The sequence below is a fragment of the Oratosquilla oratoria genome, chromosome 11, assembly GCF_046742065.1.
Source record: "Oratosquilla oratoria isolate Oo_2021 chromosome 11, ASM4674206v1, whole genome shotgun sequence".
NCBI lineage: Eukaryota > Metazoa > Arthropoda > Malacostraca > Stomatopoda > Squillidae > Oratosquilla > Oratosquilla oratoria.
Window position 1 is genome coordinate 19,955,388 of NC_134787.1, and position 18,909 is coordinate 19,974,296.

General features: G+C 46.5%; 1 protein-coding gene across 5 annotated transcripts in view; it reads left to right on the forward strand.

The window, feature by feature from the left end:
- The window catches only part of Evi5 (ecotropic viral integration site 5), a 466,869-nt gene that overhangs the window by 248,964 nt on the left and 198,996 nt on the right, over positions 1-18,909 (forward strand). For all 5 annotated transcript variants that reach the window (XM_076192393.1, XM_076192387.1, XM_076192388.1 and 2 more), the window contains one exon: positions 5,265-5,747. In XM_076192393.1, coding sequence (XP_076048508.1) covers positions 5,265-5,747 — 483 coding nt within the window. The remainder of the gene's footprint in view (positions 1-5,264; positions 5,748-18,909) is intronic.

Below are 18,909 nucleotides of genomic sequence, written 5' to 3' on the forward strand. Positions count from 1 at the left end.
TGCTTTGTGTATGCATGTGTGTATGCGTTGTGTATGCATGTGTGTGTATGCTTTGTGTATGCATGTGTATGCATGTGTTTGTGTATGCTTTGTGTATGCATGTGTGTGTATGCTTTATGTATGCATGTGTGTGTTTATGCTTTGTGTATGCATGTGTGTGCGTGCGTGCTTGTGTGTGTGTGCGCGCGTGTGTATGTACGTTATGTCTTGCATTATGAACTCCACGAGTTCAACGGGCTCTTGAACACGCCTCGAAATCTGAGGTCAACCTTGGGGCGCATTGATGAAGATTTAATGTATGCGCGGGCAGACAAGAAGGTGAAGAGACGAGGCAGAGAAGTTTGCAGGAGTAGCGTGGGATGATAAAAGGGAGGTCTTTGACTGACTGAACGAGAAAACTGTTATTTTATTTTATTTTTTATTAAGTCATTTATTTATTTATTTGTATTCGAGGTTCGGTATGATGTCATATCGCTCTTTGATTTCGAACCTCCGAACGACATGACGTCACCTAGAAGCTTCGCCCCCTGTACATTGTGTGTATTTAATCTTTGGCTTATTATAACGATAATGTCGTAAGGGAGGTAATCCTCAAGTATGATAATCCTCCAAAACAAACGGGACCTTGAGCTGAGGTCAACCTCGAGACCGTTTGACAGATGACGCGACGCTGTCGACCTCCAGTGGGTAATACTTGGTAATGGATGTTGCGGTAAAGGAGTAGCTTGCGGCTTGCCGCAATCTATTGCCGCAGCTATTGCCGCAGGCGTGAGAGAGGCTGCCGCTTACGACCAAAGCCGTTTGGGATGTGACCCCGTGAACGGTGATGCAGTAACTGCTCATAATGATGACACTGTTTTAGCCCTGTAGGCTGGTACTCGGTTCCCGGAACGATCTCGCAAGGTTGACTAGAGACATACTTGATCGGATGGTAGCTGTCATTGAGTTTCTTGGCGTGTAATGAATTTATAATTTACAATTAAATTTTGATTACAGCTATTGCTAATGATGCGGCAAAGTCGGAGGCGGAAGAGGGGTATGGGAGGGGAGGAGGAGGAAGAGGAAGAGGAAGAGGAGAAGGAGGAAGAGGAAGGGAAAGGTATTGAGGCTACCAGTGGTATCTTGGTGCTATTACGTTGATTAGGCATTGTGAGTGTACATACATGCATGCATGCATACACATAGATATACATACATACATGCATACATACACACACATACGCACATGTGGTCCTACGTCATAGAGAACAGTCTCTGTCGCCCGTCGTCTGGATTTGCAGCCCCGAGAAACTGACACTCGGTGCCCGGACCAGCCTTAGGGTTTCTCCAATAGTTTTGTCAATATTTCCTTTTTTTCCAATTAAGGATAGGTGAATGCCGGTGACTGGTCTCCTCCTCGTACTACCGTAAGTTGGTGACTTAGAAACAGACCCACTCAGAAACGATACACAATTGATTTATTTTTACCCAGAGATACCAGGAACCGTTGCCAACGACTGAGGGGCCCTGGGTTTCCAGTCCTTAAAAACCCAAAGTAACGTGTATTATTACACGTGTGCTTGTGGGTGTGTGCGAACAGGTGTGTGTGTGTGTGTGTGTGTGTGTGTGTGTGTGTGTGTGTGTGTGTGTGTGTGTGTGTGTGTTGTGGGTTTTAGTTACCTTAGGAAAATATGTTGTACTCAGTATCGTTTTAAGCTCATGGACGTGTTTGTGCGTATTATTATTATTATTATTATTTTATTGTAATTAGTTTGATATTATCATTGCATTACTATTATGATTATTATTATATTATTATTATTATTATCATATCACATTTATTTTTATCTTTTTTCTATTTCCTTTTTGCTTATTTATTATTATTCTATTTTCAATATTATTATTATTATTATTATTATTTTTTATTTATTTATTATAATTATTATTATTTTATTTTATTTTATTTCATTATTATTATTATTATTATTTTTTCAAAAGACAAAAAGGAGAATGAGGACTTGCACATGACTTCCCTGCATGTGTGTGTCTGTGTGGGAGTTGATGAAAAGGCATATGAACACAACTGATGTTTGTGCTTGCACAACGCGCGTTCGTGGGGGGGGGGGGGGCGGGACAAATCGTCCCTCATGCCATCCCTAACGCGGACAAATGCGTCCCTTCCCCGTAAACCGACTTAAACCTTCCCTTGACCGAACAGAATCACCTGACGGCAGGAAGGAGTTTAGGTTGTAAATAAACCTCAAAAGAATCTTCGACTGAATGATATCTTATAACGGCAGACATTTTCTACCTCACCTCAAGTTTCTCCAGTTTCTTCTGTTCTTCCAGTGCCTCCCTCCCCCACTTCTCTTTTTCCACTTCCCTCCTCTTCTTCCTTCCCGTCTCCTCTTCTTTCCCTTTCTCTTCTTCCCGTGCTTCCCCCTCTTCTCTGTTTTCTTACCCCTCCTCTTCGTCCTTCCCCTTCTCTTCTTCCAGTGCCTCCCCCTCTCCTCTTTTTCCCTTTCCCCTCCTCTTTTTCCCTTTCCCACTCCTCTTCTTCCTTTGGCTCCCCTTCTCTCCTTCCTTTCCTTCCTTTCTCTGCATTTCTTCCAATTATTCTTTTTCTTCACGTTCTTCTGTCTTGCTTTGGACCCTGGCAGTGCCAGGTCTCCCATCTTCAGGAGACGGTGCCAAAGCCTGGCACGGGGTCTTGGGGTGCCTCCCGGAAGGAAGGAAGGAAGGGAAAGGAAGGATCCAGACTTGTGACTCCGCCATTTTGGTGCCATTGTTCGCTGTTTCTAGGAATAGGGAGCGAGGGCGGATGCCATGGGGGGTCCGGGGTTGGGGTAGAGGTTGCTGGTTGAAAGTGAAAGGTACGGGCATGGGTGCTTGGAGGTGGGAGAGGTAGTCTGAGGTTGTAGTGTGGTTGTGGGTGGGTAAGTTAGATGTTGTGAGGGGTGGGGGAGGTTGAAGATAGGGTGTAAGGATTGTACCTGACTTAATAATTCGGTGCAATTATCACAACTATCCTATGACCACTATCACCATAGCCAAATCAAAACATCACCTGTCGAAGAGGTTGACAAGGATTTTAATAAAATCACCCGACGGCAGGCGTGATAAAAGGCAAAGGGCCACCTGGTACGGAAGGTGTTAGATGGTTTTAGTGTGTGTTGACAGTGGGCGTGGTCGAATTGTTGATATGGCGGGGTCACGCCACGCCAGGCGGAGGTTCTAGGGGTGAGTAGGGGGGGGGGCGTGGGCAAATTTTCAGGGTTCATTGACCCCCCCTAGTGCCTTTAGGGTGCTCCCTAATTCTAATAAAATCGCCTGACGTCACCCAGAATAAACACGATCATTGACATGGGAGAGTTAACGTGGGCTGTGGCATTGATGACGCCATTGTTGTGACACAAATTTAACGAAGTTATAAACGATTGTTTAGTGTATCGGTTTTTTACATTGTGGTCCGTGGACCACTAGTGGACCTTAGAGTTCCCCAAGTGAGTCCATTAACCGAAAACTAGTGGTACTTCGCGGATGTTTAGCTATTCATTTTAGTGTTGAAAAGTCTCTTCAGGAGGTTATAGACAGCAACGTATAAGTCAGGGTACACGGTGATGAGGACTCCGTGCATGACTATTGTTCATGACTTCAATCCCTTAATGTAGTGACGTTCTTTATAGATGTTGTTCTGGCTAAGAGCAGACGATTTTATTAACTTATAAGGGGAGGGGCGGATTCTGTCTGAAGGAGTGGAAAGAAACTTCGCCTTCCCCCCTCAGCGTATTAAAATTTCCCCCCTTTTGCAATATATACATATATATATATATATATATATATATATATATATATATATATATATTTATATATATATATGTATATATATATATATATATATATATATATATATATATTTATATGTGTATATGTATATATATATATATATATATATATATATATATATATATATATATATATATATAACGTCACCGTTCTGAAGGGCTTGACATATGCCGGTGTAAATGTCGACTATAAATACTTATTATCGCTTGTTTAACCTCGTTTGAGTTGAATTGGGACTCTGTTGATAAAGCCACGATTTAATTATATTTATTGTTATTTCTGTTTAAGCATTCATTCATTTATATTTACTCTATAATGAGCTACTCTCGCGAGCCGCTCGCGATAGTAGTCCGTTCGTTCGTGAGGAAACGCTCAGCTGAAGCAGTCACCTTTGCCTTGTGTGTTTGGATTGCCAGGGGGAGTGACAGACACTGGTTGTTGTTGGAGTCGAACCCGGTTATTGGGAGTATTCTCTCTTCCTCTCTTTGCTCTTTCTCTCTCTTGCAACTCGAGAGTAGACATTAGTATTTCTGTTTTTATTGGTCTTTCATTAGTTTATACCTTTGTTTTATTTCTTTATAGATTAATTGATTGATTTATTTGTTTGGTTTAAATTTACTTGCGAAAACTCCTTTCGTGCGTGTTTATTTTGTATTTGGCAGATGCAATCGTGATTTTGACAGGTATTTTTGTGTTGTCTACTGCAGATGCCGCTATAAAACAGACTGGTGTTTATTTCGTGTCTTTCTCAGATGCGAGTTAGTTCTGGCAATTGTTAATTTGCTGTCTATGACAGATGCGATGTTGAATATAATTTTCATCTTTAGCAAGTGTACTGGTAAATTTGAATTTGGCCCAATTGTTGTCGGTAGTTCAGGATATTTATTTTCATTTATTTTCATTTATTTATTATGTGGATGGATGGGGTGAAGGGGGCTTTGGGGAAGAGGGGAATGTCTGTTGAGGAAGGAAGGGAGAGGACGGAAGACAGAGGTGAGTGGAGAATGGTTGTATATGGATGATGTTGTGACAGCATGAGGAGGAATGGGCAAAGGGGGACGGAGAGGGGGGGGGGGTCGCCAATTAAATGAAGCGGCCTTGCTGTGGATGTACTGTGTCTTGCGACACTGCTTCTGACCCAGGGCGGTGGGCAGGGTGCAGCGATGACCCGTCATCCAGGAGGTGCTCAGATGAGAGGAAGGGTGGGAGGGGTGTGGAGTGTATTTAGGGATGAAATGGGTGGGAGTGTTTTTATGCCTTTCCCTTTTTGGCTACCTCCCTTGGAAGGGGGAAAAGGCCTTGGTATATGTATGTATGTATTATTATTATTGTTATTATTTATTATTGCTATTTATTATAATTATTATTATTATTATAGTTATTATTATTATTGTTGTGTTGATGGTGACTGACTTTGGCGTCTTTGTTTTCTTTTGCAGATGTGACGGTGAGGTCAGCAACGGGATCGGCTTGAACAGTCGAGGCAGCAGCCGGAGAAGCTCCGCATCAAGCTTCTGCTCCTCGAGGAGGACGTCCACCTCAAGTGCCAGCTCCTCAAGGAAGACCTCAACTTCGAGTGCTAGTTCCTCCAGGAAGAGCTCCACCTCCAGCACCCCGGCCTCCAGAAAGACGTCCGCCTCCAGCATCCCGGGCTCCAGAAAGACGTCCACCTCCAGCGACCCACCTTCGAGGAAGAGCTCCACCTCGAGCGTGGGGGCGCCTCCCTCCGCCGACGCTCTCCAGGCAGCCATGAGTGCCCCGGACGTTGTCGTCAACAATAACAACAACAACAACAATAACAATAACAGCACCACAGGTACCACCGCCACCACCACAACCGCCACTAGCGCCACCACCCCCACAAGAGCGGATCCTTCTGAGGAGGACCTCAAACTTCTCGCCGCGCTGGAGGAGGCTAACAGGTATGTAAGACTTCCTTTATTCACCAACATTGGCTATCCGAGAACGCAGGGCAAACGTGAACAATTGGACAACAGGTAAGGGCCTCCTGGTGCAAGATAGAGGCACTGATTCTGTGTAGTGCCACGGTACATATACTGGATATATATAGTATATGTGCGTATATATATACAGTATACATGCATATATATATATATATATAGTATATATATATATATATATATATATATATATATATATATAATATATATATATATATATATATAATTTCTCTCCTGTGGCTTTCTCCATGGTTACATTCCCATATCACACGCACGCACGCGCGCATTCACGCACACGAATGACCTAATGACGGAAATGGATACATCATAATAACGGTTATCTGAGTCAGTCACGCGCGGCGCTCTGATTGGCCCGTTCGAACTAGATTCAAACGTAACGAACTTTCTCATCGCTGGCAGGAGCGGCGAGCAAGCACATAGGAGGAGGAACGTCTTCCATGGTCCCGGGGGGATTGGGGGAGGGTGGAAGTGGGATTGGGGGGATTCTTTTTGCTAAATTAGCAAAAGTTTTTCTTCTACTTTCTTCTAAAGCAAGATACACAAAAGTTGTAAAATTTATGCCAATGAAGAAGAGCGACTGAAGAACCTTATCGCTTCAGACGGGGTAGTGGGGCGAAGGCGTTCCCTTGGCTGAATAGAATTGCCTGGTTGTACTCAGAACCAAGTTGATAGGTTGCTTGGAGCTCTCATAATACTTAGGGTGTGCTACAAATCACCCTTCCAGTATGTCTGTGACACCCAGAGAGAGAGAGAGAGGAGGAGAGGGATGTCGTACTCACCTGTGCATGAGCGTGTTAGAATGGGCCTTTGTGTTTTTTCATGAATGTACGTGAGTCACTCTCCCGTGTTTGTGTTTGCTTGTGTGTGTTTGTTCGGACGTAAACTACGAGTGTGCCCATTGCGTTTCTCCTGGTTTTCGTGCAAGTGGAAAAAGTCTATTGTGTGTGTCAGACATCACCGTTCTTCGCCACGTGTAGGACTCGTAATCGACAGCTATTACCCTCCCGGATGAGAGCTCACATGTGGCTCGATGTAGGGGGTAATGCTGTGACCTAACATACTCGCACACACACCCAACTCATTGCCAACCAGTGTTGGAGTGGCGGCCCGCAGTGCAGCAAAGCTGATTTTTTTCCTGAGTGGGACTCGAACTCAGGCTACTGATTAAGAGGTCGAGAAGTGTACCTCTGCACCGACGAGCCGTGTGTGAAAGTGATAAGCACCGTTAAGCGTCTCCTTGCGTAAGGGATTTAGGTTTAAGTCACCAATATGAGGAGCATCACAAGTAGAGTACCCGCTATTGGTCCTTTACCCAGAAGAAAGGCTGTAAATTATCACAATCATCACCTATGCCATCGCAGACACCATCACCAACACCAACATACCATAAACATTACAACTGCTGTCAAAACTTTCACACATACACACACACACACACACACACGCACAAATAGACGATTTGATTCAACTGATAGAAGAAGACATAAAATAAGCAAATATTGTCACAGTTTTCATCGCTGCCAAGTTCAAGCAGTTTGGGCTAAAGTGATCGTTGGCGTGATCTCGCTACTCTCCTGCCATCTCCTTACCATCCTGCCACCATCTTTCTCTCCCTTGCCAACTTTACCACCTCCAGTTTGCTTCCGTGTGGAGACAAATCCGCTCGCGTATTTTATGTGCTTTCTGCTGACAGTCGTCCCACCCGTCACTCTGACGTGGGGAGGCGTTCGAGAATGGGGAGTTCACAGTTTCCGTTTACCATCACTTGATTTCGATTGGCTCTCTTACCCGTTTGCCACACCTAGTGTCTTTCAGATTTTTTTGTGACAAATTTAGAAATCTTGCTGACGTGTTGTCGCTTGTGAAAGGTAAAGAAATTAGAGGAAATTTGTTATTTGTTTGGATGGCGCGAAATGGCGCGTCGAACGAAAACGACGGTTGAAAGAAAAATGGAGGAGATCAAGACGACTCTGGGAGAGCGAGGACGCGCCAAAAAGGACACAAAGTCTAGGACGACTTCACCACCGAGGCGGAAAAATTTTGCGACGAAAAACATAAAAGAGAGAGGGAAAAAAATGAAAAGGGGAGGTTTAGCGTGAAAGGAAGGACGAGAATATCGAAGACCTTCCGAATGCAACAGTTCACTTCAATCGGTCGGGGAGGAGGGGGTGGAAGGGAGGTGGAGAGAGCATTCGAGTTTTGAATGAATTTTTATTCATTTATTCATTTCATTCATTCATTAATTCACTTATTCAGATATATATCTGTTTATTTATTTGTTTTTGTAGGACATCTTCGTACCTGTTCTCATAAATGCTACATTTCATGTAACCAGTTATTTGTTTTTTGTCGTTGTTGTGGTTGTATGTAGCACATAGTATTAAACATTATTGAAGTACAGAAGAGGATTCTGCTGGAAGGTGCAAAATCAACATCGTGCATTAAAGATATCAACACAGGATGGTCGTGGCTATAGACACAAACTGCCCCATAAGCAAGCATCACAGAAGAGAAAAAACTTGTCATATAATTCCCCAACTCAAGCCATTCCTTGACAATAACAACACATTGAGTGACTTTGAGACTGTTGTCGGTTAATTGTGGGGCCGTGGGTCTCCTGGGGCGACGGATTGGTGGATTGTCAATAGCAGTGCATAAGGGGGAGGGTTCTTTTGGGCATTTGGTAGTTCAGTAATTCAAATTTAAGAGTGACACGGCCCCTGGTGGACGGTCGGGGAGAGATTTTGAGAAGATGGAGGAAGAAGAGGTAGAGGTGGAGGAGGTGGAAGAAGAGGAGGTGGAGGAGGATAAGGAAGCGATTTTGAATGGAAAAGAGAGGAAAGCATTAGAGAAATTTGCGCGGTGATTGCGACACTTTGCAAACGAAAAACGAATGGACGAGGAGGATGAAGAGGAAGATAAGGAGGTGGTGGAGGTGTAGGAGGAAAATGAGGAGGTGGTGCAGGCATAGGAGGAGGAGGAAGTGGAATGTGGATAATGAGAGTTGTCGGGAGCTCGGTGGAATGAAGAGAAGGATAATGGTCAGAGGGAATGAGATGAAAGGGAAAATGGAGGTCCACAAGGAAGACGACTCGTCCCGTGTTTACGTCATCATTGGTTGCAAGTTACAACCGACGCGTCTTTACGGAGATGCAGATAGTGTTGTAAGTTTTACAACCCAGTCATAGGTTGTATTTTATTTATTTTCTTTTTTATCTTATCTTGTACAATGCATGGTACAACGTGCTTCCAGGATCCGGTCGTACTGAAATTATTGGTTACATAGAACAACAAATTTCACCGTTATGACGTCACGTATCATTTCCTTTCCGACGTCAACAGACCTACTCTTGTTTAGACCTCTGACGTTCAAGATGGCGGTGAGGGTAGAAGCCTAGCCGGGAGGAGAGAGGAAGAGGTGGTGGTGGGGGGAGAGGGAGTGAGAGTGGAGTGGAAGAGTACAAACAGCACTTCATAATATAAGGTAAACATTCAACTAATGGCTGATGGACTGAGGGAGGAAGAGAGGGAATGGAAAGGATTAGTAGCACTGCAGGTGGAGGAGGAGGAGGGGAGGTGGAGTTAAGGTGGTGGAGTAGGAGGAGGGGAGTGGAAGGTGGAGGGGGGAAGGAATTCATAGCAATAGTTATTAAAAAAAAGTATTTTGAAAAAAAAAAAATTAATTAGGGTTTTTGCGTTTATATAAATTGTGGATTTTTAAATTCTACCATAAAAATGCAATTGAAAAATAGGACAAGGATTACTTTGAAATTGGTTTGAAGACAATCGGACGATTTTTGAGGAAGTTACAGAAAAAAACAATCATCACTTTTTACTTGACCTTGGCCCATTTACGGCCAAAATTTAATGGGATCACGTGGAGACCATTGCCCACATGTCGACGATCCAGCTGTTGCTGACAATGAAACAATGAAACTCGACCAAAAGCAGTACCTCTCCCGGTCTTCGTCCGAACGAAATAAATAGCATTTGTGAGAACGAGGGGACATGTTTTAGGTCATTGATGTTGATAACACGTTAGATGTGACGTCATCAGGTTGACCACTGCTGTATGGAAGGCGCCTGTACAGTGGGTTATTAACAATAAACCATTTATTTATTCATTTGTTTATTTATTTTTTATATCCACACTGGCCTCGATATGGACCAAAGGGCCGCCTGTCGACACGCTTCTCCATTGTTATACATTATATTCCATTGAACAAGTGTCAGAGGGGTAGGAAAGGAGGGAGGGTTGGTAGATTTACCACCTACCTCCCCCTCCTCCCCTCCATGTACCACTGCCACCCCCTTCCCCCTCTTCCTCCTTCCCTTCTCCCCCCTTACCCCTCTCCCCCTTCCCCCTCTCTCCCCTTTCCGCTCTCCCCCCTTTCCGCTCTCCCCCCTTTCCGCTCTCCCCCCTTACCCCTCTCCCCCTTCTCCCTCTCTCCCCTTTCCCCTCTTCCCCCTCACCCCTCACCCCTGGGGAGTCTGCTCTTACCCGAGACTGGTGTTAATGATCGGAAAACTAATTGTATATTTTATGAACGGTAAGGCCTCGATGTATATGGATGTAACCCTCTCTCTCTCTCTCTCTCTCTCTCTCTCTCTCTCTCTCTCTCTCTCTCTCTCTCTCTCTCTCTCTCTCTCTCTCTCTCTCTCCCCGCCATCCCCCCTACCCTTTCGATTTCCTCCTTTTCCAAGTCCCCTCTCCCTTTCCACCTCCCTCTTACTTCTTTCTTTCCCTGGTCCTCCTTTCTCGTTTCTTTTTGACTTCCTCCTCCTCCTTTTCCTCCTCCTCCTTTTCCTCCTCTTCCTCCTTTTCCTCTGAGGGTCTTCATTCTCTCCTTATTCACCTCGTCTCCCTTCCCGCTTCCTCTTCCTTTATTCTTCCTTCATCTTCCTGTTTCTCCTTTTCCATCTTCCATCATTTTCTTCCTGTCTCCTCCACATTCCTCTCCCTTATTCTTCTTCCTGTCATTCTTCCCCTCCTCCTCCTTCTCCTCCTCCTCCTCCTCCTCTTTCTTAGTCGCTCGTCCTTTCCCATCCATTTTCTTTTCTCCTCCCATTTTCTATTCCCTCTCCCGTTTTCTCTCTCCCATCCCATTTTACTTCTCTCTCTTTCTCTCTGACGTTATTTTCTCTTTTCCCGTCTCTCTTGTTTTCTCTCTCCCCCTCTCATTCCTCGGCTTTTGTTCTCCTCCTTTCTCGTTATTTCCCTCGACAACATTTTCTCCTTTTTTATTTCCATTTTCTCCTCCACCTTGGTCTCCCGCGTTCTCTTTGTCTCTCTTTTCTCTCCCCATCCTCCTCTCTTTCGCTTCCCTCAGCCTCCTCTCCTTTTCCATATGTTTCTCTCTTCCCCTTTGCTCTTTATATTTTTCATTCTTCATCTCATCCTTTTTCTCTCCTACTTTCGGAACCACTTTCCCTCTCTCCCCTCCATCCCTCCCTCTCTCCCCTCCATCCCTCCCTCTCTCCCCTCCATCCCTCCCTCTCCCCTCCATCCCTCCCTCTCTCCCCTCCATCCCTCCATTTCTCCCCTCCATTTCCCCCCTCCATCCCTTCCTCTCTCCCCTCCATCCCTCCCTCTCTTCCCTCCATCCCTCCCTCTCTCCCCTCCATCCCTCCCTCTCTCCCCTCCATCCCTCCCTCTCTCCCCTCCATCCCTCCATCTCTCCCCTCTCTTCATCTCTCCCCTCCCTCCCTCCATCTCTCACCATCCTCCATCCATCCCTCAGCTCCCTCCTTCTCTCCCCTCCTTCCATCTCTCCCCTCCTTCCATCTCTCCCTTCCCTTCATCTTCCCCTCCTTCCATTTCTCCCTTCCCTTCATATCTCCCCTCCTTCCATCTCTCCCTTCCCTCCATCTCTCCCCTCCGTCTCTTTCGTCCCCTCCCCCTTTCCCCTCCTCTTCCCATCCTCCCCCTGTCCCTCCTCTCGTCGCTCGTACTCCCTCCCCTCACGCTCTCTCCTCCCCTCCTCTCCCCCGTTCGTCCCTGCCCTGGCTTTCCTTCACCACCCATTCCCTCCCCTCCCCCATTCCTCCCCACCCTTCCCCATTCCTCCCCACCTTTCCCCATTCCTCCCATTCCCTACTCCCTTCCATTACCTGCATTTCTTCTTTCCCTTTCCCTTCCCTATTCTTTCCTCCCCTCCTTTCCCTCTCCCTATCTCTCCCTCTCCCCATCCCTCCCTCTCCCCATCCCTCCCTCTCTTTCCCCTCTCCTCTCCTCCCCGCCTTCCCTTTCTCCTCTCCTCTTCTCTTCGCCTTCCCTTTCCCCATTCCTCTCGTCCCCGCCTTCCCTTTCCCCTCTCCTCATCTCCCTGCCTTCCCTTTCCCCTCTCCTCTTCTCCCCGCCTTCCCTTTCCCCTCTCCTCCTCTCCCCGCCTACCCTTTCCCCTTTTCTCTTCTCGCCGTCTTCCTTTCGTCTCCTCCCCACCTTCCTTTCCCCTCCCCTCCTTCTCCCCTTTCATCTCCCCGTCTTCCCTTTCCTCTTTCCCCCTCGCCTTCCCCTCCCTCTCCCCTTCCTCTTCCTCAACGGGGGAGTGACCACGCCCCCTTCCATCCGCGTAGCTCGCTGTGTCCTCAAGTGTGAGACTGCTGCGGGACTGGCCAGGTGGCGGAGGTGGAGGTGGTGGAGGGGGAGGCGGCGGGGGAGGAATAGGCGGATGGTGGAAGGAGCAAGGTGGAGCCGGAGAGGTGGACTGTGGATGAATCGATACGAGATGGATAGGAGAGTGGCGAGGTGGGATGGGGTGGGTGGTGGAGGTGGAGGTGAATGGTGTCTGATGCTTATGGGGATGGTGGATAGTTAGTGAACTATCTCGCAGAATAGTCAGGGATCCTTTGCTACGAAGGGATGGTCCCCCCCCTCGCGTGAATAAAATCACCTGACGACGTGTAACGTGCAAATGACAAAAGGTTCCGATTGATGTGGATTTAGTAAATACTCTCTCCTCTCCTCTCTTCTCTCTTCTCGTGATTGGCCAGACGAATAATTCAATTTGTAGACGGATGGACTAGTGGATATGTATAATCACTAGGGAAAATGGAATCGAGGATGCTTTTGACGTTTGGTGGGGTAGATGGTGGGCGGGGAGAAGGTAGAGAGACAGAGGGAGAGAGACAGAGAGAGAGGGAGAGAAGGAAAATAGAGTAGAAAGAGGAGAACGAAAAGGAAAATGAATTAGAGAAGAGGCAAGGCCTGTGATAGAGAAGTATCAGTTGATTTCAAGGGAAAATGAGAAGTATAGAGATGAAGAGAGAGAAGACAAAGATGCAGATCATGTATATGTGTGTGTGTATATATATATATATATATATATATATATATATATATATACATATATATATATATATACATATATATACACATATATTGTGACGTGGGAGGAAGGTGAAAAGTAAGAGTGAGAGAATGAGAAAAATGCGAGGCTCAGCATCCTCTCTCCTCCCAGAGATGAGGAGAAAGTGATGCTGAGTTCAGAAGACGAAAACCCCTCGTCAGGAGTATTGTGGAGGAAGTGGAGGGGATGTGGAGGAAGAGGAGAAGGGAGGAGGGATTCGCTTCTCAGCAAGCCGGGACACGGATAGGAGTTGTAGGAGTCTTAGTAGGAGTCCCTATTTGCCAAACCTAAAGCTAGGGGATTTTCAGGTTTTAAAGGAGTGTGGAGGAGGGAGTGGGAGGAGGGAGGGAGGAGGAAGGCTGTTGTGAACCGGGGACTCTTTGGAGGGAATCTTAGAGGAGGTATGGAGGTAAAAGTTTTGGTTGTTGTGTAGTTTAGAGGTATGGGGGCTTGGCAAGAAAGAGTGTAGTCGGAAGGAGGGAGTGTAGGGAGTCATCTGGGAGCAGTGGGAGTGGGAGGTGACCGAGAGGAGAGGAATCCGTGATTGGGTTGGATAAGAAGGAAAACGGAAGGGGCTTGGATATGAAAGAAAATGGGGAGCGGCGTGCGGAAGAAAGAAAACGGAACGTGATTCGGATAAGAAGGAAAATGGGAGGAAAGTTAAGGTGGGAGGGAGGGAGTAGGAGGTGGCCGGGAGGAGAGGAGAGGAAGGATGTGGCTTGGGTGAGGGGGGAGTGTAGGGGAGCGGGAGGGAGTGGGAGGCGCCGAGGAGGAGGGGTGGGGTTTAGGCTGAGAGAGGGGGAAGAGCAAGACACACACACACACACACACACACACACACACACACACACACACACACACACACACACACACACACACACACACACACACGGTTGGTTAGGGTCGCATATTTTCCGTGAAAGTTCAGAGGAAATTGAACGAAACTACTTTCCCAGTTTCTGGTCAGTTTTTGATAAAGATGCTTCAATAAAAATCATGATTCTGCTCTTTTTCGCCAACCCGCGAATTCGTCCACTTTCGAAAAAAAAAAAAACGAAAAAAAGGGGAAACAAGGAGACCTCCAATGGGATTTAGGAGTCTTCTTGGTTTTGCTGGAGAGGAACCTCGTTTTAAGAAGAAAAGGTGATCCGAGGTCACTGGAGGGGTTGGTTGGGGAGGAGGAGAGTGGCACTGGCACTGACACTGTCAGGGAAGAGGACAAACGCGTGATGGTGTTTGAACAGCGGAAGTTGGGAGGAAAACATGAGAAACCATGCAGCACAGAAATTGGAATGCGGAGCCGGGGGAGAGAAGAAGGAGGAGGAAGAGGAGGAGGACGAGGAAGAGGAGGAGGACGAGGAGGAGGAGAGACAGCGTGGTTGCCAACACAGATCGGCAAGCCCCCAACAAAGAAGCGAGAGGTCATCGTGGAGAGAGACTCTTGAGGCCAAGGAAGCAAGGGTGCCGGGGACCAAGAAGACACTGGCACTGTGACCTTTCTTTGGACGAGGGTGCCAATGGAGAAGGAACCCGACCTGCATACAAAGGTGCCACGGTGTAAGGAGCCACTCTAGGTCTTTTTCAAGAGAGTGCCACTTTCAAGGAGGGCCTTGACTGTAGTCCTAAGGGAAACGAGGGCTCTACGTGGAGTGCCAATGGGGAAAGGCACAACAGTGTCACAGGGAAGGATACGCAAAGGATTACAAAGGATTACAAAGGCGGAGGATGCCGACAGGAGACCTTTTGGTCCATATCTAGGTCGGATGCGAAAAAAAATCATAATGATAAACAAATAGATTAATAAAAATAACGATAATAATGTGAATAGTAAATCAAATAAATGCAAAGGTATAGTTAGATAATAAACAGGTAAATAGTAAATAATAATAAATTGACATAACTAATAATAAATGAGAATCAAACAAATAATAATAAACAAACAGACAAATGATAACAAAACAAATGAACAATAATAACAAAACGAATAAACAAGAAGGCCATAGGCGAGGACGTTCTGGCGTGAAGGAACAAAGACGTCACGCGGACTCTTTGGCACCAAGCGTGACGTATCATCCCCCTAATCTCCGGTAACCAGCGCTTCTATATTTGGAGATAACGGCATTCCGAAATGGTTGAAATTATATCAAGAGAGGAGAGCAGAAAGGAATGGGTATATCCAATCATAACAAAATAGTGAGTGGATCTGGTCCGTAGGGGTGGCACTAAAGGACTTTCAAGTGAACGTTAAAACCCAGTCCTCTCGGGTTCGTGTCCTCTGGACTGTTCCGGGTGTTCGCCTCAGCGGGAAGTTTTGTATAAAGAAATTTTGCTGACAGCAGAAGCCAAACGGACACTGCAGGTGCACCTGTCACAGGAACGGCTGTGACGATGACGTCACAGTAAAGGTGTTTAACGCCTTTAACACGATGACCCTGAAATGGGTCTCGACCCATCGAGTCCCCCTTCAAACGTGGCGATCGACCTCGCAGTACCAATACAGTGCCACTCGAAAGTCTTTATATATTTTGTTCTGACTGACGCTCGAGGATCTTGTTCAGCTCGGGGACCCTTGTGGTGGAGCATAGTGAGGTCCCTAGGGAGCGTGACCCCTGTTTGATCCAAGTACTATAGTTTCAATGTCAGTGGTCTCTTCGGTTGTCCCTCCCATTTACCCAAAAGGTCAGTATCACTTCATCGCAAAGGTCATTCCAGGTCAAAGGTCGTTTCGTTTGACCCCAGACGAGGTCATCACAGGTGACCCAAGTGAGGTGAGCTCAAAGACATCCCAAAGGACTCTCGTGGACAAAGCCCATCAAGTCCTGTGGTTCAGGTCAGCGCTGGGCGATTTTATTGAGCCTGTGTGACTGAAAAGGTCAAAAGATTATTTCAGGTCATTCCGGCAAAGGTCAGATCAGGTCAACCGGTTCCGGGGAGAAGGCGGGGTGGGGAAACTTTCCGGACTCCCTTTTCTGTCTGGTCGACTGTCGCGTCGCGCTGGGTCGAGTCGGAGGTTGTGGGGGAGGGTGGAGGTGGTTGGGGTGGGGAGGAAGTTCGGCGGGGTGGGGATAAGCCGCCTACGCCTTCACTTTCCCCCTCTGCCGTTTTTTTTTTTTTCCTCTCTCTCTCTCTCTCTTCGGTATTTGTGGTTCACTTTCCCTTTCTCTTCATTCTTTTAATTCCATCCTCCCCCTCCTCCTTCTCCTCCTCTTCCTCCTTATCATCATCATCATCCTTTTCCTCCTTCTACTCCTCATCATCCTCTTCCTCCTCCCCTTCCTCCTCCTCCATCCCTTCTCCTTCATCATCATTCTCGAGGTTGTCAGAGTTTTCCTCTCATTCATTCTTGATCCTTCCTACACCTTGTCTCCCCCCCCAAATCCATGAGTTTCCCCCCATTACCGGCGGGTTGTCGCACCCCCTCCTTCCCCCTTCTTGGTCTCGCTTGACTCGTCCCGTCTCGTCTACTCGGTCTGGGATTTCCAGACAGACGCACGCTCTCTCTCTCTGTCTCTCTCTCTCTCTCTCTCTCTCTCTTTCTTTCTCTCTCTCTCCGGTTTCTTTGTTTTCTCGTTCTCCCATTGATTTTTTTTACAATTCCCCAGTGTTCTTCCTCTCCCATCACCACCTCCCCTCCTTTCCTCTCCTCCTTTCTCTCCTCTTCTCCTCCTCTTGCTCCTCTTCTCCTCTCACCTTTTACATCTTCCCTCTCCCTCCTCATGCCTCTCTCTCTCCCGTCTTCCCCCGTCTCCCTTTTTCCTTCCTACACCCCTTTTTCCTTCCCTTTCCCTCTCCCCACTCCCCTTACCTTCTCTGCTCCCTACCCTATTTCCCTCCTTTCTCTCCCCTCCCCTCTACCCATCCTTTCCTTTCTTTTCCTCCCCTCTTCCCTTCCCTTTCTTCTCCTCCCCTCTTCACTTCCCTTATCCCCCTTCCTTCTCCCATTTCCTTCTTCCACTCCCCCTCCCTCTCCTTTCACCCTCTGCCCCCTTCCCCTCCCCTCTCCTCTCCTCATGTCTGTATTCCGTCCTCTCCACCCCTTCACCATCTGCCCCCCCCCCCCGGCCCCTCTCCTCGCTTCCCACCCTGTCATCTCCAAATATCCCTCCCATCCTCTCCCCCTCGTCTCCACCCCGCCCTCTCCCCCTTCCCCTCGCCGTCCTCCCGCTCCCCTCTCCTACACACAGAGAGAAAGAGAGAGAGAGAGAGGCACTCCTTAATGAGATTTTTATACTGGTGGATGACACAGACGAGGCCAGACGATGGTTGGTGCTCCAGACAGATGTAATTTACACAAGGAGTTGCGTCAGACTGCCTGAGGGCAGGACAGTCTCTACAGCCACTACAGCTCCCGTCAGTGTGTATGCGCGACAAGCCGTCGGTCTGTTTGTCTATGTGCCCGTCAGTCTGTCAGGTCTTAAAGCGTATGTGTAGTTAGGAACTGGGAAATGTTTTGTTTCTGTATTGGCGATCTGTTTATTGACGTGGGTGTTGTTATTATACTGCAAGAAATGGTCCTTTTATTTGTTGATAATTTGCTTTGAGTATTATTATTGTTATTATTACTATTACTATTATTGATATTATTGTTATTATTGCTGTTACTATTATTGTCAACATGTGATACTATTATCACCGAAGACTTCATCACCAAGAACGCGACAGTGGTGGCAGCGGTGGGAGTATAAACCAGTCGACAAGATTCTAGGTTTTTATTTCTTTAGTTCTAGTGAGAGTGGAATGTTTTTGGGTGGAGTTGACAAGACCTGAGCTACTGACCTGGGCTTTGGAGTGGTAGCGAAGCGTCTGCTCTCCTTTTTGTCTCCAAGCTTTAAGAATACCTCGGTAACCCTGTAGGTACCTCCTTATAAGGCTTGGCTTACAATATTTGAGCCTTGTGATTGGCCCTTGGTAAAAATCCTATCATGCTGTTTTCCGTGATAATGGTATCACCACATTATACCAAATCCCACGAAGTAGCACCACTCACATGTGTTATTATGCAGTGAGACCTGACATGTAAAGATCATCCAGATATGTCAACGTAAGCATTTCGTTTAAAAAGCTTAACGACCCTGGCGATTGGTAAAGAAATTAATGGGGTTTTACAAAGGACCAATCACTGGGCTAAAATTGTGTAAGCCCAGCTTTAGAAGGAGGTACCTACAGCGTTACCGAGGTATCCTTAAAGCTTGGAGACAAAAGGAGAGCGGATGATCCGCCAAAGCTCAGATCAGCAGCTCAATTCTTGTGAACTTCCTCAAAGACACACTTTCACTAGCATCAAAGAAATAAAAATCTAGAAACTTGTCAACTGGTTTATGCTCCCACTCGAATAGCTACGTTCAATTCTCGCCTCATTGGCTCGCTACCCGAGTTGGGAAGAACTCAATAAACATTATAATTCTTATTGTGTGACGTCATGTCATTTTGATCTTCGCGTCAATGTTGTTCAAGTAAGGGAAGGTGCCTGGGGAAAGTTCTTGGATTAAAAAAGAAAAAAAAAATACAATTCTTTGTATTGTTCCCCTCACCTAGTCAAATTACCCCCCCCCCTCCGTCCATTATTTCACTCCATCACTGCAAGAAGGAATTTTGCGCGTAGCAAGCAATTGTTTACATCACATCGGTAGTCAAACGACTGTTTAATTAGTTCCATTGTATACATTCCATAAATTTTCTTTTCCATATATCTTGCTGAATAAGTTGCATACTTTTTTCAAATATGTCGTAAATATGAATACCGTTAACGTAGA